Genomic DNA, 12,383 nt, shown 5'->3' on the forward strand with positions numbered 1-12,383 from the left:
TGCAAGTAAATGGTTAAAACATCCATTAGAAAGGGAAAATAGTGAAAAGTTATCGAACGAAAAAGGGTAAATGGTAAAAAGTTACCAAACACGTTATACTCTTTTGCCTGTAATCTGCAACTCCAAATGTGCATGAGTTTAACCAAACTTGCGGAAGAGAAGGGGCCCAATCTGCACGCTAGCTCAACACAAAATTTCATGGGCACAAAGCATCTACCTCCGCAATCATTAATCATCACCCCATGTCGATGGCCCACCTGTTCCAATTTCATCAACAGGCGACGGATGCAGTGTAGAACCCGTGGAGGGACGGTTTTTAGCTTTTTTACTCTTAGAAGGGAAGGTTACTAAGCCACCCAAGTCCCTAACCTTGTCATTAACCTTTTTCTCACTAGCAACCTCAGCATCAACAGAAAAAAGCTCCAAAAACGGTGTATCTGCATCATCAATAACATCAAGTTCACCTTTTCTCCCCTTGGATTTCTCTGGTTTCTTTCCAACCTCAGCATTATCTTCTGTGTCGGCTGGACTCTTTTTCTGCTTCTTCTGTTGCAATGCTTTCTCAAAATGCCCAGCATTCTCCAGATTACCAGTATCATCTTCATTTTGCATATGATGTATGCGGTTCTTTTTCTTGACAGAATCTCTTTTTTCATCCCCCTCGACAACAACGTCATTGTTTGAGACATTGTCTTTTGATCCCTTCCTTTTCCGTTTCGATTTCTTTGTATCAGAATCACTAGCATTTTCAATACCACCCTTAGCTTCACCCATTGCATGATGTTTGAAGTCTCTCTCCTTTGGCTCTTTTGTTTGAGTTTCTTGCTTGTCAGCAGCATTAAGTGAAGACTTATTAACTTCATCAGCTCTAGCGCCCTTTTCACTCTTGATGTATTTATCTATGGGTCTGGCGTTGAATACATGGAGGTTCGGCAACATCTTTTTAATCTACAGTGACATTGTTTGTATAAGTATATTTAACAACGGTAATCTGGAGTCAAAATAGAGATCTAAAAAAGAAACAACTAGGACAGCAACTAGTACCTTCTTTACTAATTTATCCTTTTCAACAACAGGGTTTCCTTGCAGATTGAGATTCCTCAGATTTACCAATGAATTGATTATCTATCTCAGAATGCAACCGAGAATCAGGGCCACATAAAATTCCAAAGACAAATAGAGAAAGAAAAGTTTCGGCACGTTGGATCTAACCTTCAGATCTGACCATCTTGTGATCACATTATTACCCAAGTCCAAATTCTGGAGTTTCTTATTAAGAGCCAACTCGGTTGGGAGACCCTGAGTAGCATGCACAGAGACAGTAGGTGAGTAAGTGAGAAAGAGAGAGCATCATAGTGAGAAAAACCAGACAACACATGCATATCAAACCTAGCTACTTGAACAAAATTTAATTTCAACGCTGAAGTGAAGAAATAAACAGTAGAAGAAATCACTGCGTAATCATGGAAGAAAATAATTACACTAATTGAGTAATGTTGGAGGTAATTACAACTCGGTTTTTTTTTTAAATCTACAATTGAGATAACATGCTTTCCGACAGGTATACCAATCAGTAGAAAACAAACCTTAATATCATTATGAGCAAGACGGAGCTCTTTCAGTTCAATACAGAACTTGAGTGAAGCCTCTATAGTCTGAAGTTGGCAGTGAGATAGAGAAAGCTGGAACCAAGAAAGTTTCGGGGGTTTAGCTGAATTTAAGTGAAATTACCACCAAGGACAATCAACCACCAGAAAAATGCTTTACCTTTGTGATAGATTTCACCTTCTTCAGAGAATCACCAATGTCACGGATCGGATTTCTAGAAAGAACTACAGAGAAATCAAAACTTTATTGCTTTGCATCAATCATGAACAAAAATATTATATTATTTCTTGATAAATATGAATAGCAGGTAAAGAACAAACCAATGGAATATGAGGTTATCGGCTTTGTAGTGTCAGAAAAAGAAAATTGGGGAAATTGTGGCTTTTCAAACAGAGTTATTCTGAACAAAGCTCCACCAAGAAATGGAACAAACTAATAAGAAGCTGCTATCTAGGTGGCCCCATACATGTTAATAAATTTCGAAGTTCACCTCTAAACAAAAGTAGCTATAGAAAGACACCAAACTCTTGTATGCATTTACATTCACTCCATGAAAGGATCTCTACCTCATGTTTTATCTCCTACCATTTTTCATTTCAAACAAAATAAAATAAAAACAGTCATAGAGGTACAAAATGCGTTATCTTTATAACAATAAAAATACAAGTAATAAGTCATTATTGAATACAGGAAGAAAAACTTTAGAACACATACCAAGAGTGTTTAGTTCTCTCAACGGTTCAAGTCTGCAAATTGAAGCAATCTCATTATCTACAAAACCCAGAAGATAAAATGAGAAACAGGGAAAGAGAGCACGAGAGATAGAACTTTAAGTAGTTACTGGCATTTAGTTATCCTCCAATACTACTATTCACTATAATTGGCCCACTTGACTTGCAATATCATGAATTTAAGCTATTCCTCTCTTACATCATAATGGTTTCTTGGGTTTGAAGCCACTGCTTTCTTGATCTTATCATTGCAAGAAAATGTTCTTACGGTCCTACTACCATGCCAAAAAGGTTTGCTATTAAAAGAACATTCTACTATGGTGTCATTAGTACTACTAGCCTAGCTTTTGTGGGTGCCCATTTAGTTCACTTGGATATCCCCTTTTGTATGTCTTTCCATCTCTAATTTGTTTCACAAACATCAAAATGTAAAGGAGAAAAAAGGGGTATTTTAGGATGAGCCCATATGGTATTCCTCAAAACATTCGAACAAAATCTCACCATTCAAAATTACTGCACGTAAGCCCACAATAGACTTGATCTCATCCATCGCCTGAAGTTTATTGTTGCCAGCATTTAACACCTGGTTACAAGATTGAACAAAGTGACTCTAGAACCCAAAATGTGGATTTATTGATTATAGAATTATCCTGACTTGGTCAATAGTCAATTATTTAAAAGGAATGAAGGAACTCAAATAAACAAATTTCTACAAATACAAACTATCAGCACTCTTGTTTGTAAGCTGTCTAAAAAAGTGTCTCCAGGAAGGGGAGAAACAAAAATGTAAAAGAGGACCAACCTCTATCGGGGCCTACCTTTTACTTCTCAGATTTGGAGAAGCTGAGAGTTGTTTAAATATGTTATATCCTAGAAAGTCCTTAAAGATCCATTTCCCCCATTTTTTCCCCTATAAACAGATACGAGCAGGGGAAAACTAGAGAAATTTTTTTCCTTCACTTTTCTCCTGTTATTTCCCCTCTCCTAAGTGTCAACAAAGACTTCAAAACACACCATCACATCCAATCCTTCCTACTGATAAAGCAATTTTTTTTTTCTTTTTGTCTAATCTAGTCATAAATTTCCTTGTGTAGTATAATTATTTCAACTTTATTCACTCTAGTTTTGAAGTGTTTTCTATCAATTTCATTTATTCATCTGGAGCTAACCCTCCTCATACTACAGGAGGAAGTAGGGCTGGAAATTTTTCCAGAAAATCCCAAACCAAACCAAAAAAATCTCAATCACATACCGAAAAATTCCCAAACCGATAATACCAAAATTTTTGGGATTCATATTGAACCGATCCTGAACCTTTCGGTATGGGAATCAAGGATTACACATTCAATGGTTAGGGAACCCCGAACTGAACCGAAAATATATATGTATATTTATTTTGGTTGCATGCATGTTGAATGTTGAATTTAAGTAATTTGAGAGTAGACTATATTAGAAATAGAAGTATGAAATTAAGTAATTTGGAACTTTGTAAAATCAATTTGACTTAATAAGAATGATTTGGTATTTCAATTGGTAAGAAATTTCAAATTGTTAATAGGTAAAAAGCCTAAATTTCATATGATAGAAATTGGGCAACAAAATTTTAAGCCAAAGGCCCAAATTTTAGCCCACAACCCAAAAATCTCAAATTTGTGGCCAAAAACCAAAACGCAATCCCCATCCATCCCGAAATACCGAAATTTTGGTTCAGGATTGATCTTCAAATTCCCGTCCTGAAAATTTTTGGTTTCGGATTGGGGATCCCATTTTCGGTTTGGGTTCCCATACCGAACCACCCCTAGTAGAAAGTAGTTTACAGGAGGTCTATGATTTATCAAGTTGTCAACCCAAGCCAATGAAGCCACAAAACATGGCTTCTTGGAGTAGAGTTTGACATACTTTACATATAGATTTTAAATCGTCTTTGGTATGTAAACGTAGTACAATAGCACTAATATCAACGTTTTTTGTCTTAGAAGATTTCTATGGTTGCAGCACACATGAGCCTTTCATTCAAAAACATATCAAGCATGATAACAATACTACATGTCGCTGAAAGATATATTTTTGAATGAAAGACCCATGTGAGCTAGAACCCTAGGTATAAGCTCTTATTCTTATACATGCAAAAGGGCATGTAATCAATAGAAAGGAACTTAATATATTTGAATTGACTGCTCTGGGAGCATCACTGAATCACTTAGTCCCCATGATTTCACGCTTTGTGCTGTCTATGAAACAATTTGCTCATAAAGCATAAGCAAGTAGATGAGAAAGATAATTATTAGGTTAAAAAATCCAAACAATTCGATGGGACAAAAAACTTGAACACCATAACGGCCATATGTTTATCAAATTTACAGTCTGAACAACAAAGAGTACGGTAGCATAAAATACCGCCTGACCAAGATTGACCAATTGAAATTTCAAAATTTCCCCCCAAATGAGCTTTACTAACTAGTCCAGGCTACATGAAGCACTACCCTAAACAAAGTTCGACATCCATATTCGACTAATATCAAGTAGCTGAACGTGTATCCTCAAAATATTTACAGTCTTCCAACACCCACATTTTGATTAAAATCATAAGTAGGAAAAGGTTGGTACTTACAGTGAGCTTAGAAAGTCCCTCAATTCCTTTGAGGCTCTGCAGTTTATTATTCGCAACGGATAACCATTTTAAATTGATACATGACTTCAACCCCTGAATTTCAAGCACATAAATTTAGCTTCAACAAAATTCACAGCACAAAAACGAAGACGGCTTACCGATCGATTACCTCGAGAGAAGTGAGATTGTTGAAGCTGAGGTCGAGCCTCTCCAAGTTGTTGAACTCGCCCAAGCACGAAACCTACCCATTTTTTGGAAATCACAAATTAATTTTATCCATAACATGAAATTGTAAAATTTGATGATAATCCAATACAAAATGAAGAGAGAGGGAGGGAGAGGAGGGAGATAGATGAAAACGACGTCGTACGTACGTCGGAGAGAGCCTTGTGATTGAGCTTGAGGGTTGAAATGGAGTTGGGGTCGCGGGTGTTGTTTTCCTTGAGCACCTGCTCCAAGCTCAGACGATTCATTGCTTCTCTTCTTCTACGCGTTTTGCTTTTGGTATTTGCAATTGCAATGTAAGCGACTTCTTCAGTCTTCACGTTGGGATTAGGGTTTAGGGTTTATGGTTCAGTAATCTGTGATTAGGGTTTTGGAATAGTGGGGTGATGATTTGCGTGTGTTTCATCTGTCTCCATTGCAGCTCTGTTCTGGGCTTTTGAGTGCTCCTGTTGGGCCTGTCTCGTCTTTGTGTCTGTTTTCACGGTGTTCCGAAGTAAAGAATATATCTGATTTGGATTTGGATCCTCTCCTGAGCTAATGAAGAGGATCCTCTGACCAATCATCATGGACCGTTGAATTTTTATCCAACGACTACAATTATTATTACTTTAAAGGGATCTCCTGTTTGTAGCCGTTGGATAAAAATCCAACGACCCACGATGATTGGTTATGAGGATCCTCTCCATTAGCTCAGGAGATGATTCAAATCCATCTGATTTTTAATGGTTATATTCTTGTATATAAATGCACAATCAAAATTTAATAGTTAAAATATTTAGAGTATTGTATACTTTAGAGCGTCATAAAATTTTTGGTTTATTCAGACTAGAAAGAGTTTTGGTTTACACTACAAATTCGAATTCACTATTGATTGCTAGTTACGAAGCATTTTTGTATACAAAGCACTTCTATTAGGACTGCTTTCATTGGTGAGATTTTGAAATTTTTATTAAAAATATAACCGCAATTTGAAAAAACACTTGGGAATACTTCCTAAAAATGTATTTGACATGTGCTTTTTCAAAAATCACTTTTATTATTTTTAACTTTTTTTACCAAATACAATAAGAAGCGCTTTTAACCCTTCCAGAAGTAATTTCAAAGAAATCTTAATGCACTTGCAAAGGGACAAAGTTAGACCTTGCAAAATGTTGTGTTTTACGAGTCATGCGATATTCGTTGTGTCAAATTATCCTTAAGTTCAAATCTAACTCATTTAACTTATCATGCACAACTATATAAACAAGTTAGCATATCTGCCATGGCATCCTAGCCTAGTTTTTATTGAGTAATGCTATCCACACCCGTTCTTCTACTTTTCACACACTTCAATTTTTTACAGTCAGATTAAATAATTTTTATTTTGTTAAATGATAGATTTTGTTAGATTAGGTGTTAAATTAGCCACCAACGGGGTTCGAACCAATGCAGTCATACAATGGCTCAACTCATTTCCACCACTATGATAAATGGCCACTTACATTGAATTAAATGAATTAAAGATGATCAAATGATAGAAATTAACAAGAGCTGTGCAGATAGTAAAAAGAGGTGCGTGGATAGCATAATCCTTTTTGTTTTCCATTTTCTGTTTTTGTTCGTAATTGGAATGCATTTTCTAAAGATAGCAACAAGCTGATAGGTTAAACTCTTTCCACAACGAGGCGTTACGTCTCTTGAGTTCATATACGATACTTGTTAAAATCCATGGTGCTTGCCCAACCACAACCACAAGGAACCTAATTTCCATTGTTATCGACTCAAAGCTCGACGATGAACAACCACCACAGGACGGTCAAGTGATTGGGGACGAATTTCATGTACGTATTCCTCACGGCATGCCTTAAATTTGATTCATGGCACCGGTGAATCGCACGATGATCACCAGGAGGAGGAACAAAATTGTGACTTCCGTACAATGGTTGTATACAACATGATTCTCATTGCTGCCTCCTCATGCCGTCCGACCAAATATCGTGAGAAAGATGTATACACCCATTGTATTCAAGAATTTCATGTAAATGAATGAAACACGCAGTTGCTTACGAGAACCCTGTCTGGTCTCATGACCAATAATCGACTAAACAAGAAAACAAGTTACAAACCAATTAAAATTACCTACACCGAGTTTTCTCATTTGAAAATTGCGAAGAATCTCTCACGCAGATGTAAGATTCACACATTACTCAGATCAGACGGAAACTCAAAACCATTTACTTAACCAATGTGTCTCACTCAAGCAAAAGTCAGGGAAAGTGAAGATAGTACCAAATCATGCTACTTCGAAAACCAAACTAAGACTTCTGGAGAAACTGTTCAGTACTATGTAATGTACTTTTCCTGCTGCTCTTGAAGAACCTTTGCCGAAGACTTGGCATCCAGATATAGCGTACCCACCTCCTCTAGGTCAGCCTACAGATCATACAAAACAATAACTAACTAATTTCGTGGACAGTGAATGATAAATCTTCAACAGCTCACTTCAAGCACACATAATAAGTAATAACATGGTCAAATCTGTAACTACCTTGCATATTTTGTCTCTGCCGTTCATTTTTGCCACAATGCTTGCAGGCGATAAGAGCTGAACAGCATGCCTGATGAAACAATAAATAAAGTAAGCACCCTTCAGAGGGAATGAATTCACAGCTATCAAGTCTAAAATTTACACCAGACCTTAAAGATGATTTTTGTCCTATCTCTCCGAGGTAAGCCAAACTGTCGTCATCTATAGCCAGTTCCTCTACTTGTGCACGAATTACTAAGATCTGACTCAAGCACCAACCGGTACAGTAATCAGTAGTTTGACACTTAGACGAAAGGAAAACAAAAATAGTAGTTTGGTACTTGATAAGATGCTCTGTTGTAGAAAGAGAATTTCTAGACAATAAGCAAATGGAAAGGGTCAAGACCTTTATCATCTCTTCAAGACCGTAAGTCTGTGTTCGGATAATCACCAACCGGTCCAACAAGTCAACGGGAATTCCATGAGGACTAGCCATATCAGTCCCTCTGCACAGCAACATATTCATGTTTAAAAAGCAAGAAATTATAATTACAGTGAGCATACCCAAGGAACATTACAGTCAGGAAATTTTTGTACAATTGGACATGGAAAGAGAGGCATTGCCTGGGTATATGCTTTTATACTGACATAACGGTAGTATCTCAGAAGATATTGTGGTAAATGCCTGTATGATTAGAACTCTCATACCTTACATTGCAAATTCCTCTATTGGTGGCAAATATTACGATTGGAGATAACGAGCTCTCCAAAGCACGGTTCAAGTACGAAAAGCACTCCATATCCAGCATATGTACCTATTGTTCAAGTTTTAAAAATATAAGTAATTTGGAGAAATGAAAATACTTATAAGGAACTTGACTTGGATGAGAAAAGAACCTCATCAATGAACAGAACTCCAGGTACAAGTTCCGCTACACCTTCATCAATATACCGGTTAACAACCTGCCATCAATTAAAAGTAAATCAAGCATCTTCTTTTCCTTTTATTTCATAGATAACAAAAATATTAATAGAAGGGGGGAAAACTACTATATCGGTGCAACCTATGTAAATTATTTCAATTAGTTATAATTAGTATTTTAAAGAAATTGATTTAAGATTTAGGGAGAAGAAATAAATTATTTTAACTTCTTCATTGTGAGAAAAACCTGAGTGCACAACTAAAGTAATTTGAATGCTCCACCACAGACTAGATAAGAAAGAAGTTATAACGAAAAATTAAAAGTTGAAGTTCTAAACTCAATATGCTTCATGAACCACCTCACCCTGCTTCTACACATGTAATTACTAGAGAACTCCCTCACACGCACTATTTTTCCTTTCCTACAAATATACCACTTTCAGTAAACTATCACAAACTTCCTTGCTAGACTGCCATCACCTCGACCAATAAAGGCCTTCCTCAATAAATTTCAAATAAAGGGGATAAATCCCTAGCAACAGACTATTTCAGGAGCAAGCAGTTCAAAACATATGCCAATTTAATCCATATGAGGAACTAAGAACACTAGGAAGTTGGGAAAGGACATTAGCTGTTTCTATTGATAGCAGAAGTTGGATTGACTTAAACATGCTTAGTGTCTAATTCATGTAGAAAATAGAGAAACAAGTCATCGAGCAAGATTTGGATGGAATTTAAAGCTGATGTTGATTTGACTTATAACATGTCAAAGGCTTGGAAACTTTTTTATCAGTTTACTTCAATAGTATTTTTCAGCAGGTTTCTCCAACTATATTGAAGAATTAGCAAGGAACATTGGTCACATGGAAACCATATATTTGGTTCCTATCACAGAAAAGACATTAAGTTGGGTCAAAATTTCCTACACGAATACAAGATTACCTTATTTATTTCTTGTCGCAACTTGTCAGTAATTTCTGTTTTCCTCGGCTTCATCATTTGACCCATTAGAGATAAAATGTCTTGCCCACCTTGAGGCCGCGCATTTGCAGCATCCAGATCATGTAGTGTTACATCCTGTTAGCAAATTGTATAAGTAAACAGAAATTGAACATCAAGTGAAGATCAGAGTATATGTACACAAAAATTGAATTCTGCTAACAAAAATAGAGCATAATAGAAATTTAAAGAAAGAACGGAAAAAAAAATTGATCAGAACCACTATAGTGTTTATGGTCTTAGGAAGAGATACTGATAGATGGTAAGTTCACATGGTATTCCAAGAAAATATTAGGCGTCCAATGCAAGGAATTACCAGGCTAAAAATCCTTAACAATTTCATTGGTGGGCTATATCCATCAAATGCAACTACTCAATTGCAGGTAAAAATAATTTAGCATGTTTCAAGAATCCAACTTCCTATATTAATCAAACAAAGAAACAACAAAATGTATTATTAGGAAACATCTGCATCATGCAAGGATGATGCATATTCCTTTCAAAAAAAATTTACCATACAGCTAGAATCATTGACCAACCAGTTTGAGTAAGAATCCATATAGTTACTGATAAGGCTGCTAGCTGATGACAAACCCAATCCTAGACTACGTCCGATAAAATGGATGCTATCAACATCAAAGAGGACATTTACAACAAAGAGTACAGATCACATAGCACAAACCTGCACAATCTCCTTCTTTTTGTGAACCTCTCCTTTTGGAAGTGGTACATACTCTTCTGCTTCCAGATCAAACTCTGTAGCAAAAGCATCACTTCTACCAACTCTTTTAACTGCTCCGCTATTTGCTTCAATGTATATAACATCACCAACAGCTACCTGCATGTTGTGTCAACAAAGTTGTACGAAAAGAAGAAATGACCCAAAATAGAAAAGCCACTTCAACATGACAAGCAACATGAGTTGGACATCATTCAGACTATTTGCCATCAGTAGCTTCATATACAATCAAGAATACCAAGCAAAATTATATAAGCAACAAGACAAAACAAAAATCTTTCTATTCAACACAAAATAAATAATAGTACCTTACCTTTTCCTTAATCAATGCATCATAAATAGTGGGGTCCAACTTCAGTTGCTTGGTTCCTTTAACAGTTTTTAATCCAATGATGACGTGACTAATGCTTTTACCATAACCACCGGTCACACTCTCTGTTTCTTCTGGTGTGAGTTCCGTCACCTAAAATGAGATTATCAAAACATCAAGAACCATAACCAACCTACTCATATAGCATTATCACACTATATTGACAAAAAATTGATATCGTTAGCAACTTGCCTCTCCTTCATACACCTCTTTATTTTCCTTGATACGTAGACCAATAGCCCGTCTAAAATTTTCCATTAAAACCTCAGTTTTCTTAACTTCTGATGAGTATACTTCTGATCCAACCATCGGGCAGAACGGAACCTGCATACAAGAGCCATCAACCGTTCATAATCATAATGAAAAAATCTATTCATTGTGGAATATGAATCAGAATATCCCATGAAACACAGGATAATCAGTTAACATTAGATATTAGATTACTGAGAGAAAAAAATGTGTGGAATACCTTACTCCCAAGCTCCTGAGATATTCCAAGAGCCAGCGCTGTCTTTCCTGTTCCAGGAGGTCCAGCAAGTAGAAGTGCCCGACCAGCCATCTTCTTCTGCCGTATCATATCAACAACAAGGCCAGAAGCTTCTCTTGCTTCCCCCTGACCCACAAAGCCAGCAGCCCATGGTATTGCTCTTCCATTGGCCTGGAAAGAATGAAACCGAAAAACCCATACAACCTTGTCATTCATTCAGATGGACATCACTCCATAAACTAAATTTTTTTTAAAAAAAAAAATCATGATTTATGCAGTATTGAAGTTAAACAAGCCCGCATTAGTTCCTCGCACTTAAAACTTTAAATATACAGTCACAAACCATTTCTCTTCCAGCCAGAAGTAAATTTAATTGCTACAGTACAATCAATAAAACATAATCGAAAGATAAAGCACTGACCTTTGATTTAAAAAACACGCACGCATAAGAACTGTGAGAGAATGTTACAGGAAACAGCATTGCAAATTCAGTGAACACCAAAGTAAAAAAAATGAAGCATCAGCTGCAACCCCTCTAAGTTCTAAACGTGCATTCTCAGTCAGAATACTAATACCCTACCATTTCCAGCATATCACAGTGGAATTTCGATAAAATGCCGTGCACCAAACAGACCCTAAAACCCTAAACCCTAAAATCAAAGACAATTTTACAGCGGAAAAAGGAAGAAATAGTTTTGAAATACAGTACCAATCAATGCGTATGGAACAAAAAAAATAGAGAGAGAGAGAGATAGAGAGACCTCAAGACCAAGGCCTTTGATGTGGGTGTGAGTGGCTATGCGCTGCTTCTTGGTAGTCGACTGAACCTCTTCTATCCTCACCTTGTCCATCTCTCCCTCTCCCTCTCTCTCTCTCTCTCTCGCTCTTGAATTAGGGTTTTTAGAGAAGAGAGTTCCAGTTCAGCTGTTGTGACCTGTGAAGAAGAAGAAGTTGGCCCTGTGTAATCGGACACGAGGAAGAAGAAGAAGGCGACGTTATTTTCCTCTTCCTCTCTCCTATTAAATGGGCTAAAATTTCAGATATGAATTTTGGGCCGGGCTTAGAATTCAAATCAATCCATGGTACTCAGGCTTTATTGATTTATTGGAATATTTTTTCTCATCACCATAACTATGGTGTATATTCATTGTACACCTTATCTGCTGCGTGTCTATTTACTTAACT

At 36.6% G+C, this 12,383-nt stretch overlaps 2 protein-coding genes across 2 annotated transcripts; both read right to left on the bottom strand.

Moving 5' to 3' along the window:
* Positions 1–5,636, bottom strand: LOC103966377 (protein phosphatase 1 regulatory subunit SDS22). Its single transcript, XM_009379535.3, has 10 exons — positions 5,325–5,636; positions 5,120–5,191; positions 4,951–5,043; positions 2,841–2,922; positions 2,323–2,379; positions 1,768–1,832; positions 1,587–1,682; positions 1,213–1,299; positions 1,045–1,125; positions 1–948 (listed from the first exon to the last, which is right to left on the bottom strand). Exons 1-10 carry the CDS (start codon positions 5,421–5,423, stop codon positions 229–231), a joined length of 1,452 nt encoding a protein of 483 aa, XP_009377810.2. The 5' UTR covers positions 5,424–5,636; the 3' UTR covers positions 1–228.
* A 1,581-nt stretch (positions 5,637–7,217) lies between these two features.
* LOC103966378 (ruvB-like protein 1) lies at positions 7,218–12,192 on the bottom strand. The gene is made up of 12 exons (XM_009379536.3): positions 11,960–12,192; positions 11,181–11,369; positions 10,904–11,035; positions 10,655–10,804; positions 10,285–10,440; positions 9,546–9,680; positions 8,579–8,644; positions 8,390–8,496; positions 8,088–8,187; positions 7,852–7,943; positions 7,703–7,772; positions 7,218–7,587 (listed from the first exon to the last, which is right to left on the bottom strand). The coding sequence occupies exons 1-12, from the start codon at positions 12,047–12,049 to the stop codon at positions 7,498–7,500; spliced, it is 1,377 nt and encodes a 458-aa protein (XP_009377811.1). The 5' UTR covers positions 12,050–12,192; the 3' UTR covers positions 7,218–7,497.
* Positions 12,193–12,383: the final 191 nt, after the last annotated feature.

This window comes from the organism of the source record quoted next, unplaced genomic scaffold (assembly GCF_019419815.1).
Source record: "Pyrus x bretschneideri cultivar Hongxiangsu unplaced genomic scaffold, Pyrus_bretschneideri_v1 Contig5, whole genome shotgun sequence".
In the NCBI taxonomy this organism is placed as follows: Eukaryota; Viridiplantae; Streptophyta; class Magnoliopsida; order Rosales; family Rosaceae; genus Pyrus; species Pyrus x bretschneideri.